The 22,710-nt window shown below is 44.3% G+C and overlaps 1 protein-coding gene and 1 pseudogene across 2 annotated transcripts; both read left to right on the top strand.

Moving 5' to 3' along the window:
• Positions 1-22,710, top strand: part of LOC111952733 (serine/arginine repetitive matrix protein 1-like) — a 37,058-nt pseudogene that overhangs the window by 5,672 nt on the left and 8,676 nt on the right.
• LOC111953056 (uncharacterized) lies at positions 100-21,151 on the top strand. 2 transcript variants are annotated; one of them, XM_023972145.3, is made up of 10 exons: positions 100-672; positions 1,233-1,451; positions 1,624-1,717; positions 1,820-1,877; positions 13,129-13,276; positions 13,509-13,609; positions 13,948-14,000; positions 15,426-15,787; positions 19,939-20,043; positions 20,855-21,151. In XM_023972145.3, exons 2-8 carry the CDS (start codon positions 1,448-1,450, stop codon positions 15,577-15,579), a joined length of 612 nt encoding a protein of 203 aa, XP_023827913.1. In that variant the 5' UTR covers positions 100-672; positions 1,233-1,447; the 3' UTR covers positions 15,580-15,787; positions 19,939-20,043; positions 20,855-21,151. The 2 variants fall into 2 exon arrangements, with proteins under 2 accessions (XP_023827913.1, XP_023827912.1); XM_023972144.3 differs by having other exon boundaries at positions 20,418-21,151.

Below are 22,710 nucleotides of genomic sequence, written 5' to 3'. Positions count from 1 at the left end.
CCACACACACACACACACACACACACACACACACACACACACACACACACACACACACACACACACACACACCACACACACACACACACAGTATGTGTTTGCATCTTCGGCATTTGACTGGGGACATTGCCCTGTGCCATCTTTAGGATGGGACGTTAAACAGGTGTCCTGACTCTCTGTGGTCACTAAAGATCCCATAGAATTTATCATAAGAGTAGGGGTGTTAACCCCGGTGTCCTGGCTAAATTCCCAATCTGGCCCTCATTCCATCATGGCCACCTAATCATCCCCAGCTTCCTATTGGCTCATTCATCCCCCCGCCTCTCCCCTGTAACTATTCCCCAGGTTGTTGCTGTAAATGAGAATGTGTTCTCAGTCAACTTACCTGGTAAAAGAAGTGTAAAATCAAAAATTCGAATTAATAGACATACACACACATCTCACTTTTTTTTAAATCAGTGAGCTGAGCCAGGTTTTGGCTGGTTGATAATCATATGTATGATAATGTATGCACTCACTACTTACTGTAAGTCGCTCTGGATAAGAGCGTCTGCTAAATGGCTCAAATGTAATGTGTAGTATGTGTCTAGCTGAGGTCTGCTGGAGCCCAGGTGATTCAGGAGCACATCTTTGAAGCCAAGGCCATCAGCATTCTGGACCTCTCTGACAATGGTACGATACCAAACCCACCCCTTATATCTATCTATCTATCGAGAGAGAGAGAGAGAGAGAGAGAGGTGTGGGTTAGATGGAGAGAGCACAGACAGGGGTGGTGTCTGTGGGCTAGGTGGTGCCAACCAGCAGGTGATAAATCACGCACCATTCAGATCACTTAACAGAGAGGGAGACACCAATTATTCTCAGTGTGTTCCTTGTGTTCCTGCTCTCTAGCACAATGAGGAGAGCTCAAGAATCAGCCCAACCTCACCATGGATGAGGGGAGGTGGTTAGATTGGCTGTTCTGGGAACTGTCCAGGGAGTCTCCATAGGGGGCCATTGGGCACATKATTAAGAGAAAGAAAACTCCATTTTAATAGAGTATTTTCCATATATTTCTATCTAGGAATGTCAGAGGGCAACCTAATACTGAGGAAATGTATATTCAGGGGATAAGAAAACAGTTGTTTTTCGATGAATAACCCTTTTTCCGCATTATTATAACTTACCATTATTTTTGGATCTACCAATAGAAAATGAAAAATATGTTTTCTCTTCTCCTACTTACTGAGCAGCAAGGCCAGACACGTCAGTGTCAGTCAGAATAGATACAGCACTGCTGGGACACTGATACTCCAGCATCCAGCACCTGCCTGTCTGCCAACCCACTTCCTCGTCCCTCACTTCTGGGGATCGTACAATTGACGTCACACTGACTGGAACCAAGACGATGGCTCCCTACTTTCTTCTACACCAGCCAGTGGCTCATATATAGAGACCATTTGTTTTCATGGGTAATGCAACTGTCAAAAAGCTCCAGGGAATCCTAATTTGTGTATTTATGACAAAATAGGCTCAACATGAATTGAGCTGACTTGAAAAGATAGCTTTCTCAAATCATACAGAAAGACAGAAAGTCCACTCTTCCACAGAGAGAGTAACTAATTTACATCTATCTATCCTCAGGTTTTGAGAGTGACATGGTAACCATGGTGCTGTCCATCAGTCGCAGGCACTCCATCCGCGATCCGGCTTTGGGACTCAACTTTGTCAAGTCCAGGTGAATAGATTGTTCTGTCACGCCCACTGTGTTTTCTATCCATCTATCTACTGTATATCCATCAACTGTCCCCTTCTCTCTCTGCCCGCTCTCTCTCCACAGAGCTCTAATAACAAACGTCCTACAGCGTATCGTCCAGCTCATGCAGGAGGAGGAATGTGTGAGTGTTCGATCTTGTCCTTTGAGTGACAAACTCACTTATTTACATTCTTTCATATGTCATATCTCAAACACTTAACTTTCCTGTGTACCATGTATAATTATAATCATTTGGGGGGTGCTTATATTTGTCCTGTTCCACACGTGTGTAATGGAAATGTTGTTGTTGTTGCATATCCCAACTCCTCCTGAGACACCCTCAGGGAGTGGGATTACGGCCAGTATCTGTCGCCATTGTACAGCGCCCCTGGAGCAATTAGGGTTAAGTGTCTTGATCAAGGGCACGGCGACAGATACATTATTTTACCTTGTCGGCTCCGGTATTCGAACCAGCAACCTTTCTGTTACTGACCAAACATCAAGGCTACCTGCCGCCCCATCTACCTATTATAAACCTGTTCTAACAACCTGTCGTAAACAACCATTGACTTAAACATCAGCTTAACTCTGCAAAGGCCTCACTTACATCACATTCATCTCATCTCATCACATTCATCTGACAACAACAGTATATCCTAGTCTCCTTTACCCTCTCCTCAGTAAATATCCCTGCTCCTCTTATATTTTGACCCTGGCTCTACCACTGCCCCGGCCTCTTCTCCAGTGGTGTCCCATTCCCTGTAATAGTTGGAGGCTGTGTGGAGGCACAGTCCTCAGGGACGTCCCCCTGAGTGAAAGCAAGACTTTTAATTACCCAGAATCCTTCTCCAGCGAGACGCGGCCTGCCTCAGTAATTACACACTGAGCAGCTTAAACTCTTACAGTATACAAGGCTCATTAAAACAGGCAGCCATTTTCTCTCAGAGTATCAAAGAGCCCTCTTATATCTGAGATGGAGATGTCAGGGTGAAGTTCATGTAAACCAACTGAAGTTCTTTCAGGCCTAGGCTCTGGGCTCTTATTGGATGGAGCTCTGGCTCAGATCAAATCAGATCTTATTAGTCACATGCGCCGAATACAGTGAAATGCTTACTTACGAGCTCCTAACCCACAATGCAGATAAGAATAAGAGATAAAAGTAACAAGTAATTAAAGAGCAGCAGTGAAATAACAACAGCGAGACTATATGCAGGGGGGTACCGATACAGAGTCAATGTGCAGGGGCACCGGTTAGTTGAGGTAGTATGTACAGTACATGTAGGTATAGTTATTAAAGTGACTATGCATAGATGACAACAGAGAGAACCAGTGGTGTAAAGAGGGGGGGTGGGGGTGTGGGGGGGGGGCAACTGCAAATAGCCTGGGCATGTCACGGCCGTTGTAAGGAGGAGACCAAGGTGCAGCGTGGTATACGTACATTCTTCTTTATTTAAGAATGAACACTGAACAAACGAACAAAATAACAAAACGAAGTGTGAAGCTAATATTAGTAGTGCATACAGGCAACTAAACATAGAACAAGAACCCACAAACAAAGGGAAAATGGCTACCTAAATATGATCCCCAATCAGAGACAACGATAAACAGCTGCCTCTGATTGGGAACCATATCAGGCCACCATAGACATACAAATCACCTAGACCAACAAAACCCTAGACATACAAAAAACCCTAGACATACAAAAAACCCTAGACAATACAAAAACTAACGTACCCACCCTAGTCACACCCTGGCCTAACCAAAATATAAAGAAAACAGATATCTCCGGTCAGGGCGTGACAGGGCAGCCATTTGACTAGATGTTCAGGAGTCTTATGGTTTGGGGGTAGAAGCTGTTTAGAAGCCTCTTGGACCTAGACTTGGCACTCCGGTATCGCTTGCCGTGCGGTAGGAAAGAGAACAGTCTATGTCTAGGGTAGCTGGAGTCTTTGACAATTTCTAGGGCCTTTTTTTGACACTGTCTGGTATAGAGGTCCTGGATAGCAGGAAGCTTGGCCCCAGTGATTTACTGGGCCGTACGGTCGGAGGCCGAGCAGTTGCCATACCAGGCAGTGATGCAACCAGTCAGGATGCTCTCGATGGTCCAGCTGTAGAATATTTTGAGGATCTGAGGCATGGGTCCTTTCAGATGGCATGGGTCCTTTCAGTCTCCTGAGGGGGAATAGGTTTTGTCGTACCCTCTTCACAACTGTCTTGGTGTGCTTGGACCATGATAGTTTGTTGGTGATGTGGACACCAAGGAACTTGAAGCTCTCAACCTGCTCCACTGCAGCTCCGTCGATGAGATCAGTGGTGTGCGTCTGCATATGTGCGTGCCCACAGCCCCGGGAGTCTCTGTCAGTGTGTGATTCCAAGCTGAAGACAAGTACCACCATCCTCATCAACAGCCTGAGCTGCAATGCCACCAGCGGCCACAATGACATCAGTGGCAACTGTATCAAAGACACTGGAGCCAAATTTCTGGCCAAGGCCTTACTCATCAACACTAAGCTTAGGTAACCGAGTCATAACCCAACCAAACCTACACCTAACAAACCTATCTCATCATATTTGTATTTTATTTTTTATTTAATCTTTATTTAACTAGGCAAGTCAGTTAAGAACAAATTCTTAGTTATAATGATGGCAGAACGACAGATTTTGACCTTGTTAGCTCAGGGATTCAATCTAGTAACCTTTCGGTTACTGGCCCAACGCTCTAACCACTATCATAGCCATAACACTACGCAACTCACAAACTAAGCAACAATAACCTGACCTGCCATAGCCCTATCCATGTCTCTACAMGACCCTGGTCTGGGACAGAAACAATGTGACAGCCAATGGGTTTCTGGATGTGGCAAATGTTCTAGAGAAGTGAATCATGGACAGGGAAGGTCTCAGTCCATCAAACAGAACAATATCTCCTAAAACATAATATTACCCTTCCTTTCCTGGCTTTCATGTTTGTTTAGTCATGAACTTCACTGTCGTAGCAGTCCTGAGGAGACAGAAGTTTAGATTGGGCTTCCATGAGATGCCTGACTAAAAACTAACATTCAAAACTCCATCTCTCACCCTGGTAATAAACATCTTTGGCTGTTGTGTGTCCAGATCCAGKACTGTCTTCTCAGGAACAACCAGACACAGTCAGGAGGCCCAGATACTAAACCTGCAACAGGGCCTGAAAACTGTATGCTCTCTGAACATGTGGGTCAGGCTCAGTCATAGTAGGCAACAGAAATACAGTTGAGGTCGGAAGTTTACATACACTAAGGTTAGAGTCATTAAAACTCGTTTTTCAACCACTCCACAAATTTCTTGTTAACAAACTATAGTTTTGACAAGTCGGTTAGGACATCTACTTTGTGCATGACACAAGTCGTTTTTCCAACAATTGTTTACAGACAGATTATTTCACTGTATCACAATTCCAGTGGGTCAGAAGTTTACATACACTAAGTTGACTGTGCCTTTAAACAGATTGGAAAATTCCAGGAAATAATATCATGGCTTTAGAAGCTTCTGATAGGCTAATTGACATCATTTGAGTCAATTGAAGGTGCACCTGTGGATGTATTTCAAGGCCTACCTTCAAACTCAGTGCCTCTTTGCTTGACATCATGGGAAAATCAAAAGAAATCAGTCAAGACCTCAGAAAAAATTGTAGACCTCCACAAGTCTGGTTCATCCTTGGAAGCAATTTCCAAGAAGGTACCACGTTCATCTGTACAAACAATAGTACGCAAGTAGAAACACCATGGGACCACACAGCTGCTCAGGAAGGAGATGCGTTCTGTCTCCTAGAGATGAACGCACTTTGGTGCGAAAAGCGCAAATCAATCCCAGAACAACAGCAAAGGACCTTGTGAAGATGCTGGAGGAAACAGGTACAAAGTATCTATATCCACAGTAAAACAAGTCCTATATCGACATAACCTGAAAGGCCACTCAGCAAGGAAGAAGCCACTGCTCCAAACCCGCCATATAAAAGCCAGACTACGGTTTGCAACTGCACATGGCGACAAAGATCGTACTTTTTGGAGAAATGTCTTCTGGTCTGATATAACAAAAATAGAACTGTTTGGGCATAATGACAATTGTTAAATTTGGAGGAAAAATGGGGAGGCTTGCAAGCCAAAGAATACCATCCCAACTGTGAAGCACGGGGGTGGCAGCATCATGTTGTGGGGGTGCTTTGTGGGCAGAACTGAAAAAGCATGTGCGAGCAAGGAGGCCTACAAACCTGACTCAGTTACACCAGCTCTGTCAGGAGGAATGGGCCAAAATTCACCCAACTTATTGTGGGAAGCTTTTGGAAGGCTACCCGAAACGTTTGACCCAAGTTAAACAATTTAAAGGCAATGCTACCAAATACTAAGTGTATGTACACTTCTGAAATAAATAAAAGGTGAAATAAATCATGCTCTCTACTATTATTCTGACATTTCACATTCTTAAAATAAAGTGGTGATCCTAACTGACCTAAAACAGGGATTTTTACTAGGATTAAATGTCAGGAAGTTGTATGTAAACTTCTGACTTTATGTATGTATATAATCTGTATGTATGATGATCTGTTCCTTTCCCATATTCCTTACTTTCTGGTACATTTGCCTCTGACAGGTGATATATTGTAAATTGCTGTTTATATCTTTACTATTTGTATTGCATTTTACCCTCTAAGTATGATTCAATTGTTTTTATATATCCTTAGAGATTGAAAGTAGTGTTAGGTTCAAGCTCTTTGTGTATGAGAAGTGTAATTATTTAGTGGACTGTAGGAATGTGTACTCCCAATGAGTCAAGGCCTCTCCTGACTGATAAGAAGTCTTGTGATATGGACAGAGAAATCCTGGGTGATGGAAAAGTACTGAAGTACATCTTTTTGGAAGGGAGGGGGTGAGAGCTAAGGGTGGAAGTACACACTGCGCTGTATTGAATGTATGTATTCAGCTGTTACATATTCTCTGAGTAAACGTTTGAAACGTCACTCTTAGTTTGGGTTTTGTATGACAAATATGGTATATTGAGATGTGGGTCTTCTTATGACAGGGACAGTAAAAGTCATCCTGCGTCTCTGTCTGACTCATCCCGTCCCAGCTGGTTCAGGGTCTCTGACAGAGGTTACGGGAGAGTGTCCTACCTTTAAACCCCTGCAATGTACAGTACAGGAAGTGCAGTCAGACATATTGGCTGCAGAGGAAGTGCTTTGTAATGCTAAGACCTCCATCACGGTAAGGTTTCCTTGATCCTTGAGTCTCATATAACAGATTTGTGATTGTTGGCTAGATTGACAATGTATATCTGTATAACATAGGCCTAATGAGGAACTTATTTGAGGATGGTGAAACATAATACATTGGTGTTCATCTTCTACCTATTAAAAAACATGATCTGGCGCACACCCAGAGATCATTATTTTATGCAGAGGTGCTGACTAACGGCGAATAAACTATAAGCTATAAAAATAGAGTCGCACACTCTATATATAAACTCCCAGTAATTTATTGGGTAAATCACCAACGTTTCGCCATCACTGTGCCTTCTTCAGGGTAAAGTCATGAGTGCATAAACCAGGTTATGTAGACAAACAGTGCAATTTGTGCAACCAATGACAATAGTGAGGGGTGTGTCATAATTATTAAGTTAATTAGAATGAATTGAGTGAAACTGTTAAAAAACAATAAGTTATAGCATATATAATATATTAGGCTATTGTTATCATATGGAAACATAGTTACATATTGTACATAATATTAGCATCAGCATACATTATTGTTTAATTCAATTTCACATAAATATTTAATTGTTTCCTATTTCATGAAAACATTTTCTTACATGTAATCTTTTGGTTCAACCATAATGCATAATAAGCATCATCAACAGGGGGAACATATTAGGTGTACGCTGATAAGCTGTAGAAAGAATATATCAATTTAWAAGACTGGTTCATTAAAGAGAGAATTGTTCATAAGAAGGACCTGAGATCAAAGTCAATATTCAGACCACTAGGGGACAATGTTTTTAGATAGGATATCCAGTAAGCCTCCCTTTGTAGTAGTAGGARCTCAATGTTACCTCTCCTTGATAGAGTAACATGCTCAATGCCTGTCTATTTGAGGGAGGAGATAGGATGGTTAGCTTCAACAAAGTGAMCTGCTAATGGATTATCAATGTTCTTACCTGTGATTGAGCTGCGGTGTTCAGCTATGCGTTGTTTTAATTATCTTTTTGTTTGTCCTACGTATACTTTCCCACATGTATGAACAGGTAATGAGAATGATTACTCTCTTGGTCTTGCATGAGATGATACCCCTAACTGGGAGTTTTCAAACTGTATGTGGCTGTCTGAAGAAGGATGTTTTTATAGTGCTGTTGCACTGTGCGCAGGAGCCACATTTGTAGTTCTCATTTGGAATGGGTGTCAAGAGTGTCTGAGTGGGCTCAGGGGGCAGGCCAGATCTCGCCAAGCTATCTCCAATAGTGTCTGAGTGGGCTCAGGGGGCAGGTCAGATCTCACCAAACTATCTCCAATAGTGCGACCACGTTTATAGACCACCAGTGGGGGTTCCTTGAAGAGGTGTGCGATTTTTTTGTTGTTGTTTGATTGCAAAATATGCCAGTCCTTTTTCAGGATTGCTTTAATTTTCTCTGAACACTTGGTGTACTTGATGCAAAAGACTGTTGCGTTGTTTTTCTTCTTTGGTTGAGTTTTAAGTTATTTCTATCTTGGTTTTTGAGATATTTTCATCTTTGCAGCATCAAGAGTTTTGTCCTTGTAGCCTCTCATTTTTAATTTATCTGTCATTTTTTAGCATCATCCTCTAGCTATTGCCTTCACTTCATGAGCTGGGGAGGACACCCTCTAGAGGTGTAATGCTGCAGCATTTACTGAATGACTGCCAAAACATTTACTGCTATTTCTAAGTCTGTTATTGTTTGTGTACAGTGTTTATGAGGAGCATCAATATGCATCAGTCACCAACCACACAGATGACTATCACCATTCAGCCAATTAGAAGAGACATGCCTAAAACTATTGCTGCTACACATGATAGGAAAAGACTCATGAGAGGTCATCCAGGTGAGTCTCCCAGGTGACTGGTGTCAAATCAAATAACACTTTGTCACATGCGCCGAATACAACAAGTGTAGACCTTACCGTGAACTGCTTACTTACAAGCCCTTAATCCACCTATCGTGTCAGATTTTGAAAATATGCTTTACAGCGAAAGCAATCCAAGCTTTTGTGAGTGTATCAATCAATGCTAGAACAGCTAGCCCCAAATTAGCATGGTCACGAAAGTCAGAAAAGCAATAAAATGAATCGCTTACTTTTGATCATCTTCGGATGTTTGCACTCACGAGACTCCCAGTTACACAATAAATGTTKTTTTTGTTCGATAAATATTACTTTTATAACAAAAAAACGCCATTTGGGTTGRGCGTTATGTTCAGAAAACCACAGCCTCGTTCCGTTCGACGAAAATTCCAAAAGGTATCCGTAATGTTCGTAAAAACATGTCAAATGTTTTTTATAATCAATCCTCAGGTTGTTTTTAACATACATAATCAATAATATTTCAACCGGACCGTAACCTATCCAATAAAAGAGAGAAAGYAAATGGAGAGCTACCCCTCTCGCATGCAGGAACTAATCAAAGGACACCTGACTAGTTTTGAAATATCTCAATCATTTTTCAAAATAAAAGCCTGAAACTATGTCTAAAGCCTGGTCACAGCCTGAGGAAGCCATTGGAAAGGGAATCTGGTTGATACCCCTTTAAATGGAAGAAAGACGGGCAATGAAACACAGATAAAATAAAATAAATCACTTCCGGGTTAGATTTCCTCAGGTTTTCGCCTGCAAAATCAGTTTTGTTATACTCACAGTTTGACAGTTTTGGAAACTTTGGAGTGTTTTCTATCCTAATCTGTAAATTATATGCATATTCTATGATCTGGACCTGAGAAATAGTCAGTTTACCTTGGGAACGTWATTTTTTTTTTAAATCAAAAAATCTGACCCCTAGCGTCAAGAAGATAACCAACAGTGCTGATCAAGAAGAGTTAAGAAAATGTTTACCAAATAAACTAAAGTAAAAAATAATGAAAACACATAACAATAACGAGGCTATATACAGGTGGTACCAGTACCGAGTCAGTGTGCGGGGGTACAGGTTAGTCGAGGTAATTTGTACATGTAGGCAGGGGTGAAGTGATTATGCATAGATAATTAACAGCGAGTAGCAGCAGTGTACAAAACAAATGGGGGGGGGGGGGTCAATGTAATAGTCCAGTGGCCATTTGATCAATTGTTCAGCAGTCTTATGGCTTGGGGGTAGAAGCTGTTAAGGAGCCTTTTGGTCCTAGACTTGGCCCTCCGGTACCAATTGCCGTGTGGTAGCAGAGAAAACAGTCTATGACTTGGGTGACTGGAGCCTATGACAATTTTATGGATTTTCCTCTGACACCCTGGATTGCAGGAAGCTTGACCCCAGTGACGTACTGGGCCATACGCACTACCCTCTGTAGCGCCTTATGGTCAGATGCCAGTTCTCTGACCTCCTCCCTATAGGCTGTCTCATCGTTGTCGGTGATTAGGCCTACCACTGTTGTGTCGTCAGCAAACTTAATGATGGTGTTGGAGTTGTGTTTGGCTACGCAGTCGTGGGTGAACAGGGAGTACAGGAGGGGACTAAGTACACACTCCTGAGGGGCTCCAGTGTTGAGGATCAGCATGACAGACGTCTGTTGTCCACCCTTACCACCTGGGGACGGCCCGTCAGGAAGTCCAAGATCCAGTTGCAGAGGGAGGTGTTTAGTCCCAGGGTCCTTAGCTTGGTGATGAGCTTTGAGGGCAGTATGGTGTTGAATGCTGAGCTGTAGTCAATGAACAGCATTCTCACATAGTTGTTCCTTTTGTCAAGGTGGGAAATGGCAGTGTGGAGTGCGATTGAGATTGCGTCATCTGTGGATTTGTTTGGGCAGTATGCAAATTGGAGTGGGTCTAGGAATCCGGGAGGATGCTGTTGATGTGAGCCATGACCAGCCTTTCAAAGCACTTCATGGCTACCGATGTGAGTGCTACGGGGCGGTAATCATTAAGGCAGGTTGCCTTCGCTTCCTTGGGCACAGGGACTATGGGGGTCTGCTTGAAACATGTAGGTATTACAGACAGTCAGGGAGAGGTTGAACATGTCAGTGAAGACACTTGCCAGTTGGTCCGCGCATGCTTTGAGTACACGTCCTGGTAATCCATCTGGCCCCGTGGCTTTATGAATGTTGACCTGTTTAAAAGGTCTTGCTCACATCGTCACAGTCATATCACACAGTCATCCAGAACAGCTGATGCTCTCGTGTAAGCTTCAGTGTTGCTTGCCTCGAAGTGAGCATAAAAGGCATTTAGCTTGTCTGGTAGGCTCGCGTCACTGGGCAGCTCACGCCTGGGTTTCCCTTTGTGGTCCGTAATAGTTTTCATGCCCTGCCACATCCGACGAGCATCAGAGCTGGTGTAGTAGGATTCAATCTTAATCCTGTATTGACATAGCGGGATTTCTTATAGGCGTCCGGATAAGTGTCCCGCTRCTTGAAAGCGCCAGCTCTAGCCTTTAGCTCGATGCGGATGTTGCCTGTAATCCATGGCTTCTGGTTGGGATATGTACGTATGGTCACTGTGGGGACGACCTCGTCGAATCACTTATTGATGAAGCCGATGACTGAGGTGTTGTACTCAATGCCATTGGATGAATCCCGGAACATATTCCGGTCTGTGCTTGAAAAACAGTCCTGTAGTGTAGCATCCGAGTCATCTGACCACTTCCACTTTGTAAGGATGACAGAGGCAGAGAATATTACCGTTTACCATGTTAAGGAAATAAATTCCCAGTAATGTGGGGAAAAGGGTCTGGACAGAACCAAAGCAAAGAAAGTTAAAGTTAAAGAGTCCCCTCTCCTACTGTACCTGCCTACCCACTAGTTACCTAACCTTAACGCCACCTGGCGCGCTAACCAAAATACAGGGGGTGGTCCGCCCAGGTCTTACCTAGTGTGCATAGACAGAGTACATACTACGGTATATGTATGCCCGCAGGCCTCGTGCCTAAGCACTCCCAAGGTGCCTTCCCCTTCCCCCTGGGAACAAATGAAACAGAATAATACAAACTTAAAGTGAACAATTTCACTAATCAAAAACACTGACTCCTATTGGCACACACATACCTCAGAAGTAGCGGCTAAAAAATACTTTCAACAAAACTGTCTCTSAGCAACAACCAACACAGGACATCCAAGAAGCTCTCTCTCCTAACAAAGGAACACTGGCGTTTCAAGCTGTCGCAGCAGTCGGTAATTGCCGACAGCTGTATCCCCTAACGAGAGGGCGGGATCAGAGCTCCAATCTGCAATGGGGCCGACCAATCAGCTGCTTGGGGGAATCCAGGAAGCCATTTCCTGAAATACACACATACATATACACAAACTCACAACACAGAAACTGGGGAACGTAACAGTCGTCTAGAGTTATTTTTCCTCTGGTTGCACATGCTGGTAAAAATTTGGTAAAACTGATTAAAGTTTGCCTGCATTAAAGTCCCTAGACATAAGGCTTATGGCCTTATAGTTGGTTGAGTGCGCTCTTAGTGCCAGCATCGGTCTGTGGTGGTAAATAGACGGCTACAAATAATATAGATGAGAACTCTCTTGGTAGATAGTGTGGTCTACAGCTTATTATAAGGTACTCTTCCTCAGGCGAGCAATACCTCGAGACTTCTTTAATATTAGACATAGCGCACCAGCTGTTATTGACAAAAAGACATACACCCCCACCCCTCGTCTTACCAGACGTAGCTTCTCTGTTCTGCCGGTGCATTGAAAATCCCTCCAGCTCTATATTGTCCGTGTCGTCGTTCAGCCACGACTCGGTGAAACATAGGATATTTCAGTTCTTAATGTCCCGTTGGTAGGATAATAGTAATCGTAGGTCATCCATTTTATTTTCCAATGATTGCATGTTAGCAAGTAGAATTGATGGCAATGGGAGTTTACTCGCTCGCCTACGGATTCTCAAAAGGCAGCCTGATCTGCGTCCTCTTTTCTTCCGTCTTTTCTTCACCCAAATGACAGGGATCTGGGCCTGTTCCCGGGAGAGCAGTATATCTTTCTCATCGGACTCGTTAAAGGAAAAAGCTTTTTCCAGTCCGTGTTGAGTAATCCCAGTTCTGATGTCCAGAAGTTATTTTCGGTCATAAGAGACAGTAGCAGCAACATTATGTACAAATAAGTTAAAAAATAAGTTAAAAACAAACGAAATAGCAAAATTGATTATGGGCATGTAAAACGTCAGCCATCCTCTTCGGCGCCATTTTATCTATATGCCCTGTGTGTTCCAGGAGCTGGCCCAGGCCTTGCTACAGGCAGCCCAGACTCTCTGTCCCAGGGTCACACACAGGTCAAGCTGGCTGACTATGTGGCTAAGATGTCCAGACAGACAGACCTCTTCATCTGGGACACCCTCATACAGCACACAGGAGAGCTCAGGTAAACAGCTGAATATACACACATCCACCCTGACACAAAAACACAGCTTATGTAGAACACAAACAGTTACATCATCCATGATCTTTGTTGTTTTGTGTCACAATCATGTCATACTCAATACTGTTAATTTTCCCACCCAGGGCCTCCCACATCTCTCATAAAGCTTACTGTAGTTGCTAATGGTTTACTTCTCCCCTCCCTTATTTATTTATGCTTGTCACTCCACTTTCAGTGAACTCCAACTGTCAGTTAGTGTCTCCTTGGTGGAAAGTATCATTGATGAGGTTCTGCAGGACTTTTGTGGCTCAAAAGTTTGTGGCTCAGCGGCAATTGGTGAGAGTTTGTTTTGTGTGTGAGTTGTTTGTGTGTTTGATTAGTATGACTGATCACCACCCTCCCCCATCTCAGAAACGTCATATGAGGGAGCAGACCAGAAAAAATGGCTGTTTTTTTAAATAGGTTTTGTGAATCTGTGCCCAGCTCCCTCAGCTAAAAGTAGTAGACCATGACTGCCCACTGTATGATGTAAAAGTTCTGACTAACATAAAACACACATATCACACCATACTATACTGTATATGCCGAACCATTCTACCAGTCTACACAGTACCTACATGACCTGCATTAGTTCTTGTTTAATATAACTAATTGAATATTCTTCTCCTCCACAGTATGTTCATGTCATTTGGAGGAACAGCTATCCGTCAAGCAACCTCAGTGAAGAGTAAGAACCAGGCTTGTCATAAGTATAATTAAGATTTATTGTAACAGACTATGTAGTTGGAAGCTGGGAGTCTGGGATGAAACTAGGAAGATTAACATAGTAGACAATCAGGTTTGATGATTGGCTGCAGTCTGCTCCATAAATATTGCCTCGACCTGTGATGTCAGTAGCTACAATCTTCTGCCACTGTGATTAGCTTAGAAAAAGGTTTCACCCAGAGTTCACAGTTGAAAGGTCAGAGGTCGTGTCTGAACCATTGCATTATCCAGTTAGGAGTGAGCTCTAACTAAAGAGGGTCAGAAGGGCAGTAATATGAAAATAATGGAGCAGTCACAACAAAGAGGGAGATATTGTCTAGAGCCATATGGTTCTGCATTGTTCTGCTCAAATCCCCCTAGTGCAACGTCCTCTTAAGTGCATTTTAAATCTGATTTAGAATGAGTCAAAATTTGTGTCAGTGTGCTACATGAAAAAAATTACGCTACACTTTTTAACCCCTTGTCCACTGGAAAACATCTTCAAAAACAGGCACTTATGTTTTACTGTGCATATGTTTTACTGTGCATATGTTTTACTGTGCATATGTTTTACTGTGCATATGTTTTACTGTGCATATGTTTTTGTGTTTGTGTGTCATTGATGCAGTCTGGGACCCTAGAGGGGCTGTCCCTCAGTGTGTCTTAGGAGTTCCCCTCCTTGTGACAGTACTGTGTCATGGTGCTGAAGGTTAAAGGTCCCCCATTGAAGGGGAGGGGTGTGGTGGGGCAGTGGTGGGGGGGGGTTACTACTCTACCCTCAACAAAATATAATCAGCTGTGCGGTGCTCTGCCTGTCCAATAAAAAGAGCTGTGGCTAACTGGAGCATGGCCGGGTTACTTTCAGACCACTGAGTTTCACTGGGGGGACGGGGCGTGGATGGAGGGGTTGTGTACAATCATTACACAACCCCTCCCCCTCCTTTGCCTCTTTCTCCCATTTTTACGCTACCTGCGCTCTCTTTCACTACCATCTCTCTCCTTGTGTTTTTATTTTGCTCTCTCTTGCTCCCTCTCTCTCCATCTCTTTCTTGCTCCCTCCCTCTCTCTTCCATTGTTTAGATTCAGTGTTGTAAATCTGTCTGATTAGTCTCCTCTCTTCTCTGTGCCGTGAAGCCTATTGTTAAAGGCATCCATCTGATTCCTCTTCCATCCATATTTTCTGTCGCTTTGCTCTCTGCTTTTTTTCTTTGTCCTCTTCTCCTCTCCCTTTCTTCATCAACACTCTCTCAACCACCATCCTTCTCTCTCTCTCCCATTCTATCTCACATCCCTTCTTAGTGTGATAACGCCACATTATAGTTAGTTGTCCTGTTTTTACATGCATTCTATCACACACCCGGTGCCTGTGTAGGTTGGTACCATTCCCTCTCTCTGTCTCTCTCTGCAGGTGTCCTGGATGTAGACACGGAGCAGCAGGCGAGAGAGAGCATTTATTATCAGCAGGAAGTAGGAGGGGAGGTCTCAGGGGTAGGAGGGAGTGGGTGGGCGCTGTCGTCGACAACGTTATTGTCAGTCACAGTGGCAGGCCAGCTGAAACCTGAAGGCTCCTCCCACACAGGGAGGGAGGCGGATGCTGCCGCTGCTCTTGCTGCTGCCGCGGCTCTTAGCGACAGTGATCCCCGGCGCCCTGAGCCTGCACCTCCTCAGCCCCCTATGGACCTGCCCATCGAAGGCCACACACTGAGGCACTACACCCGCTCCAGGCCCAGACCCAACCGCCGGAACAGCAAGCCGCCCAGCAAGCCCCAGGTAAGAGGCAACACGACGATCACAGACCAAGGAGGATGGGGATGGAGGGAAGAAAGGGAGGGAGGCACAGAGAGAGGAAGAGAGGGGGGATGCAGGGAGAGGATAATTGTAGCAACAGAGCTGCTTTCTGAGAGAGGAATAGATGAGAAGGGATGGAGAGAAATAGAGAGATGAGGGGAGAAAAAAATCAGAGCAGAGCAGAGAGAATGTTGGAGATAGAGCGAGAGAAAGCGAGGGAGAGGGAATGGGGGAGGGAAGCAGTGTTCTGATGGTAGTTCTCAGGTTATTGCAGCCACAGCAGCAGAGGCAGTGTCAGTGGCTTTCAGCGCTAGACATTCTCTCTCATCTCCATCTCCAGCCTCTTTCCCTCTCTCTGTCTATCTGATTCTATTTCACCGTCTTGTCAGTGCTGCTGCTTTAGCTGTTGATGTGTTGAGGAGCCATTTCTGTGTGTTTTCTCCATATTTTCCCCTGCATTAACGATGGTCCCTGTGGTTCTCAGTAGTTGGGGTGGGAGCTGTCAGAACAGGGCAATGTCTTTCCATATTGATTCTGGATAGCTCTATTCTGCTCTGTGTGACTGCCGTAGAATTTTTATTATTCATGTTTTTACATCAAGGTGGGCTCACCGGCTCTCCGCCCCTCCCCCCCTCCACGATTACTCTCCCGTCAATGCTTTTAGGACATTCCCTCTTTTACGGTGGAATATTGTTAAGGATTGTCAATGGGAACTGGTCATGTGTCTGTGTTTGCATGTATGTATTCATTGTCGTGTTTGATTAAAATGTCCCACAATCAGCTCCGTGCTGATTGGTGGCAGTCTAGTTGTGTGTGTGTGTGTGTGTGTGTGGGTGTGGGTGGGTGTGGGTGGGTGTGGGTGGGTATGTGTTTTCCCCTGACACTGTCTGTTCTGCCAACTGATCAGACAGCTAGCTCTCTGTTATGTGTGAAAAACAATGCTGCAGCCATCTTATAAGCAGAACTAGTTCAATATAAATGGCTGATATAAGGTGTTCGTTGTAACATTATATGTGTCTGTCTGTGTGTGTGTCTGTTTGCCTGCTGCCGTTGTCATTAGTGGTGCTACACTGGTGTTGTAGCGTGATTCATTGTTGTTATTACAGGTAACACTGTACAATTGGGTTAATACCACATTAACCAGGTGTCTGTATCCACTGTGTTGTATTTACTGGCACACGGTGCCACCACATTGTTATATAGACTGTATTCAAGGTGCACGCAATTGTGTATTTCTATATTTCCTGTGCTCTTGTCCCTGGTTACCTGTGTGTCTGTAACGCAATTGAAACAGCATATCCATTGCTGTTGTCCATGGTTACCTGTGCTCCTGTATAGTAATTGTTAGTGTATTAAACCCTGTGTTATTATCTGGGTCTCTGGGGTCAGTGTACATTCAGGCAGGACGGGCAACCAGCTCTGATCAGAGATTTTCTGGAGAGGACGACTCCACAGAGATAGCTTCGGCAGGATGAGAGACAGAAAGAACCGCTTTACCCATCTATGGAATGGAAGAAGTGTGTTATAAGGCAGAATTCTTTTTTTTTGTGTGTGTTTGCATGTATATGTTTTTATGCATGTGTATCACAAGCAGGTTTATGCTATGTGAATGTTTCTAATGTGTGATAATGTAGCTAGTTGGCCTGGTGAAATATGGGGCCAGGTGGTGGTTGTTGGAGGGCTGCTGGCTGTGTTGATGGTGGAGAAGGAAGGGTCTACAGGGTCTACTGTCACACTGCTGTAACACTCACTGTGATTGGTGGTGGTGGTGGTGGCACTGCACATTCTGCTGGGTCCGTAGCATTTGATTTTATTACATCTGTAGAGAAATGTAAGGTCATCTGCATTTGATTTTATTACATCTGTAGAGAAATGTAAGGTCATCTGCATTTGATTTTTTATAACGGCATAGCTACCTCCCCCTAAAACATCTTGCCTCAATGTTGCAGAGAGAGAGCTTCTTACTAACTGATGTCGTCATCTGAGGTTTAATAAAAAGCTGGAGCTGGAGCACACCCAGATAAAATGATTTAGTGTAGAGGTGCTGACTAACTGGAAATAAACTGGAAGCTATATAAATAAATAGAGTCATCTGAGGTTTGTTCATAAACCATTCGCTTGCCATCACTCAGTGCTATGTTAAAGCCAAAACACAGCCAGTCTAGTGGTATATGAGGAATTGGACAGAGCCTGGCAGTTGAATTCTGCAAATGGTGGGAACTCCTACTGAATGATTCCCTGGGAATGTGTGGGAGACGATTCTTTGAAATCCAAGACCTCATATTATCAGACAGGACATGTCAGACCATATGTCAGAGATTTGTCTTCCATTTTATGCTCTCCTTTTTATACGGTTAATTGACTATTATAAACTGGGTGTTTTGAGCCCTGAATGCTGATTGGCTGACAGCCATGGTATATCAGACCACATACCACGGGTATGACAAAACATGTATTTTTACTGCTCTAATTACATTGGTAACCAGTTTATAATAGCAATAAGGTACCTCAGGGATTTGTGATATATGGCCAATATACCCCGGCTAAGGGCTGCGTCGTGCGTAAGAACAGCCCTTAAGCGTGGTATATTGGCCATATACCACACCCCCTCTGGCCTTATGGCTTAATTATAGAATTAGTGCGAGACATTATTGGATGACCAGAGCCCTATACCTACATAGACATGAACTGTAGTTGAGAAAAGTCCACCTATTGATGTTCTATTTACCACATTAGACAATGCACTGCAAAGACAGTAAAGTCCTGCCCCCTTCTTCATTAGGGAGAAACCAATAGACACCCCCCTTCTACCTACCAGTCCATCAGTAAGAAAGTGTTGCTGTGCTAGATGTATAGACAGGGTATATGTATGAAAGGGTTAGTGTGTGTTGTTAGTCATCAGTGGAAACACCATCCTTGTGTTTTATGGCACGTCTTTTTCTCTTCCTGAAGATGAGAGGCTCTCTGATTGGCTGAGAAGTGCTAAATGATTTATAATCCGTTTGTCATGCAGCATGGAGCTCCATTTGTATACGGTTGCTATAGCTCTGTTCTGCAGGGTGTAGGTTCTCCTGCTCACTGTAACCACCGCGCCTTAGACTCCTCTCTCACAGTCTGTTCAGCAGCAGCTACACTCACAGAAAAACTGGGCCTAAAAAAAATTAAAACCCAGAACAACGTCTCAAACACTAGCCTACTGTGTGTGTGTGTGTGTGTGTGTGTGTGTGTGTGTGTTGTGTGTGTGTGGTGTGTGGTGTGTGTGTGTGTGTGTGTGTGTGTGTGGTGTGTGTTTGGTGTGGTGTGTGTGTGTGTGTGTGTGTGTGTGTGTGTGTGTGTGTGTTGTGTGTGTGGTGTGTGTGCATGCGCGAGAGAGACACTGAGAAAACAGTCCTTGCCTTCACTCTGTCTCTTCCACTGCTGAAAAATGTCAGCCAATACTACCGGTCAAAATTTTGTGGACTGCCTGTTTGTATCTGAGTAAGTGACAGACAGCCAGGAAGAGAGTTAGTGTGAACTGCTCTTCCCACCAGCCTGCTAAATAACAGTGAATAATTCATCTTTTAAATGATCATTTTTTGATCCAAACTAAATAGCTACTCTTCAGACTGGAACAGAGGGAGAGGAGAGAGTGGTGGTGGGGAAAGGGTGTGTCTAAGAAGTCCAGTCACATGGTGGGGGATCAGGGCTGAGGGGTTGTGTTCTCTCAGGTACCTGAAGCACAGATGTGCCTGCACACACTGCTTCTGCCACAGCCACACAGTGTTCTATAGAATAGAGAGGATGATCTATTGTGTGTGTGATTGTGTGGGTGTATTTGTCCGTGTTGTTCATAAACCTATATTTTTATCTTTGCATATCTGTTGTCAAACTATGAATCACTATGTGTACGGTGAGTGTGAGAGTGTACTCAGCCTACACTGATCAGTACCACAATGGTTTTACCATAAGCATTCTCCAAGCCACTTATCTTATTGGTTATGCGATGCTGGCTTGGCCAATAAGCAAACATTTATTTTTTGGCAACGCTACAGGGGGATTTGACAGTGGCAGATGAACCACAGTGCCTTCACTTTTGCATATACTGAGTCGCAATGATCTTTTGGTTGTGTTTTTGTACATGTGTGTGTGTGCAGGAGCAGGCAGCTGAGCGTGAAGAGATGAAGCCAATGAGACCATGGCAGGGTGGATGAGGGAGTAGAGGAGTTCTTCACTAAGAAGATCATCCCTGATGACCCGCTGTAAGTATCCGTATACCTCCAACAGCATACACCTTTGCATACTGACACGTACAGAATAGATGTACTGCATGCACCCACACTCAACAAACCCACTCATACTAGCTCTCTACACCTACACCCTCTGCACATGCATGTTCACACACACTCCGTGTAGACAAACATCGCTACACACACCATGCATACATACTGTAGCAACAGAAAGATAACAGAATGTATTAGACTAATGTTTGTCTACTGTGGTTAAAAACACTGTATCCCAAATACACAGCATCCCACTGATCCCAGCACTAGATAGTATGAACACTGAACAAGCACCACCACTGAATGGAGACTCAGTAGTGTTGTTGCTGTTTTGTGCCTACACTCACTTGCAGAAAAGCGCAGAGGGAGGAGGTCCCTTACAAAGCACAACCCACAGCGTCGACCTCCACCACCCCTGCCCCTCCCAGCACGTCTGCCCTGGCCCCGCCTCCTCTACCACCTCTATCACCTCCTCCTCCTCCTCCTCTCCACCGTACAACCTCCAACACTACTACCACAACCACCACCCCTTCCACCGCCCCTCCAAAACATCAAGAAGAAGTTTGGGGACTTCTTCGCCTTCAAGAAAGTCCGTGCTGGCCGGGGGGCAAAGGGCGAGGGTGGGCCGGAGGGCAAGGTCAAAAGACCTCCATCACAGATCTAATCAGACCGCTCAGGGAGGCAAAAGAGAGGGAGAGAGAGAAAGAGCGGGAGAGAGAGAAGGGGAAGTTAGAAGAAGAGAGTGGTGCTAAGGCGACCGGTGTTAATGATTCTGATACCACCAAAACAGTAAGAGCAGCAGAGGACAACACCATGGCCCCACCGCACCCTCTGATGTCCCCAGCATCCCCACAACCCTGCCCACCAGTGCCCCCGTCCAGGAGGAGGTGACATCTGTGTCCCCCAGCGCTCTGACCCCAGCCCCATCATCAGCCCTGTCGGCGGGTTCCTGGTGGAGAGGGAGAAGAGCCGGACCCTGGAAAAGAGCAAGACCCCAGATGGAGAGAGGAGGCTGAAGGCCACACGGCGCTCGCTCAGGGAGGGCAAGTCCCAGTCCCTCATCCTGCTGACAGGCCTGGAGGATGGCGCTGCGCACACGGAAAGGTAGGTACCACTCTGCACTAGTGATCAGAAAACACATGGAGTTAGTTCCTAAAGAAAATGCACATCATTTAGATATGCTTTTGGTCATCCTCTTCCAGAAACACGCATCTGAGAGCACATCCAGCCTTGAGCAGCGTCTCCACGTAATGCTCCACCGCATGGGGGTGGCCAAGACACCTCCTGCAGACACAAAGAGCAGCCAGGTGTGTGTTTGTGTGTGATATTGATGGTTGTGGACTACCCTTTCTGTTCTCTTCCTCCCTATTTCCTCTATTTATGTTCCGAGCGCCCAGCTGGGATTCACTTAGGATTACAGCACCTTTGTGACATTCATGTAATGTGCCATGGCAGTGAATATCTCAGTATAGTACCTAATCCTGAGACTGTGATATTGCAGCTTATCCACTGCAGCGTGCCTTATCAGTCCAGGTAGGGGCACATGGGAGGATAACGCATGAATAACATTCTCTTATATCTTCCTTTAGAACAAAGAAGAGGAGCTGAGGAAAACCAACTCCGAAGGTAAGCCACTCCGCACACCTCCTCAGCTGTGTCTGGGACTCCCTGTGTGACTCAGTGTGACTCATCACACTGTATGTACAAATCCCCTACTGCCGACGGGAGCTTGACAGCATCTCAGGTTTGCTGTAGATGTGCAGTCTTTGTCAACTTAGAGTCGGGTGGTTGTGCTACATGTAGATATCTCCTCTTAGAACTGTTGAATTGTAGACTGTCAAGTAAAAGTGTTGCTGTAGCACTAGGGATGCGATTTGACGGTAGATGCTTGTCAAGTGTAAACTGCTGTTGTTGGCCTCTTGTGTACCCCTTGAAAAGAAGAAGGAATCTAGATCAATTTGATAGAAATGTAGAATCTGTGCTTATTTCTGGTAAAGGCCAGTGTGAAGCCAAATGAGGTAAAGGCCATCAGAGAAATCAATCTTGCATGTATAAATACAGTGTTCAGCTAGCACATCTGGTTCCTTGGAAGTTGTGGGAATGTACGTTTTCTGGTTTCCTATTGGTTCTCGGAACGAAGCCATACATTTCCTGACTGGTAAAACAGAATGTTTTTTTAAATGTTCTGAGAACGGAAGTAAAGATTTCACTTGTTCTGGGAATGTACATTTTTAGATTGCAGGGAGGTTCTCAGAATGTTTTACTATGGTTCCCTGAAAGTTTTCCTGTGAGGTTTTATTAACGGTTATTTTGAGGTTTTTGAATAACTTCCTTAAAACTTTTACTGAATGTTTCAATAAGACTTTTAATGACACTGCTAGCTTAGGTTAACTGTTTAGAACTCCATGCACAGATAGGAGACATGGAAATTATTTTGCTTAGACATTAATCATCCAAACATTTATTTTTGTATTGTGACACAGCATCAGTGAGATGAACCTATGATCTTCTGTTTTCTATCCATGGAATTAGTCCACTGCACCACCAGGATGGAGCTAGCATGCCATGTTTTAACTCATACAAAGCTGTTCAGTTTAGTCTATTCAAACAGACCCAATTTCAAAGGAAACAAGCACTCATTAGTGG

The sequence above is a fragment of the Salvelinus sp. IW2-2015 genome, linkage group LG26 (genome assembly GCF_002910315.2).
Source record: "Salvelinus sp. IW2-2015 linkage group LG26, ASM291031v2, whole genome shotgun sequence".
In the NCBI taxonomy this organism is placed as follows: Eukaryota; Metazoa; Chordata; class Actinopteri; order Salmoniformes; family Salmonidae; genus Salvelinus; species Salvelinus sp. IW2-2015.
This window is presented reverse-complemented; position numbering and strand designations above follow the sequence as displayed.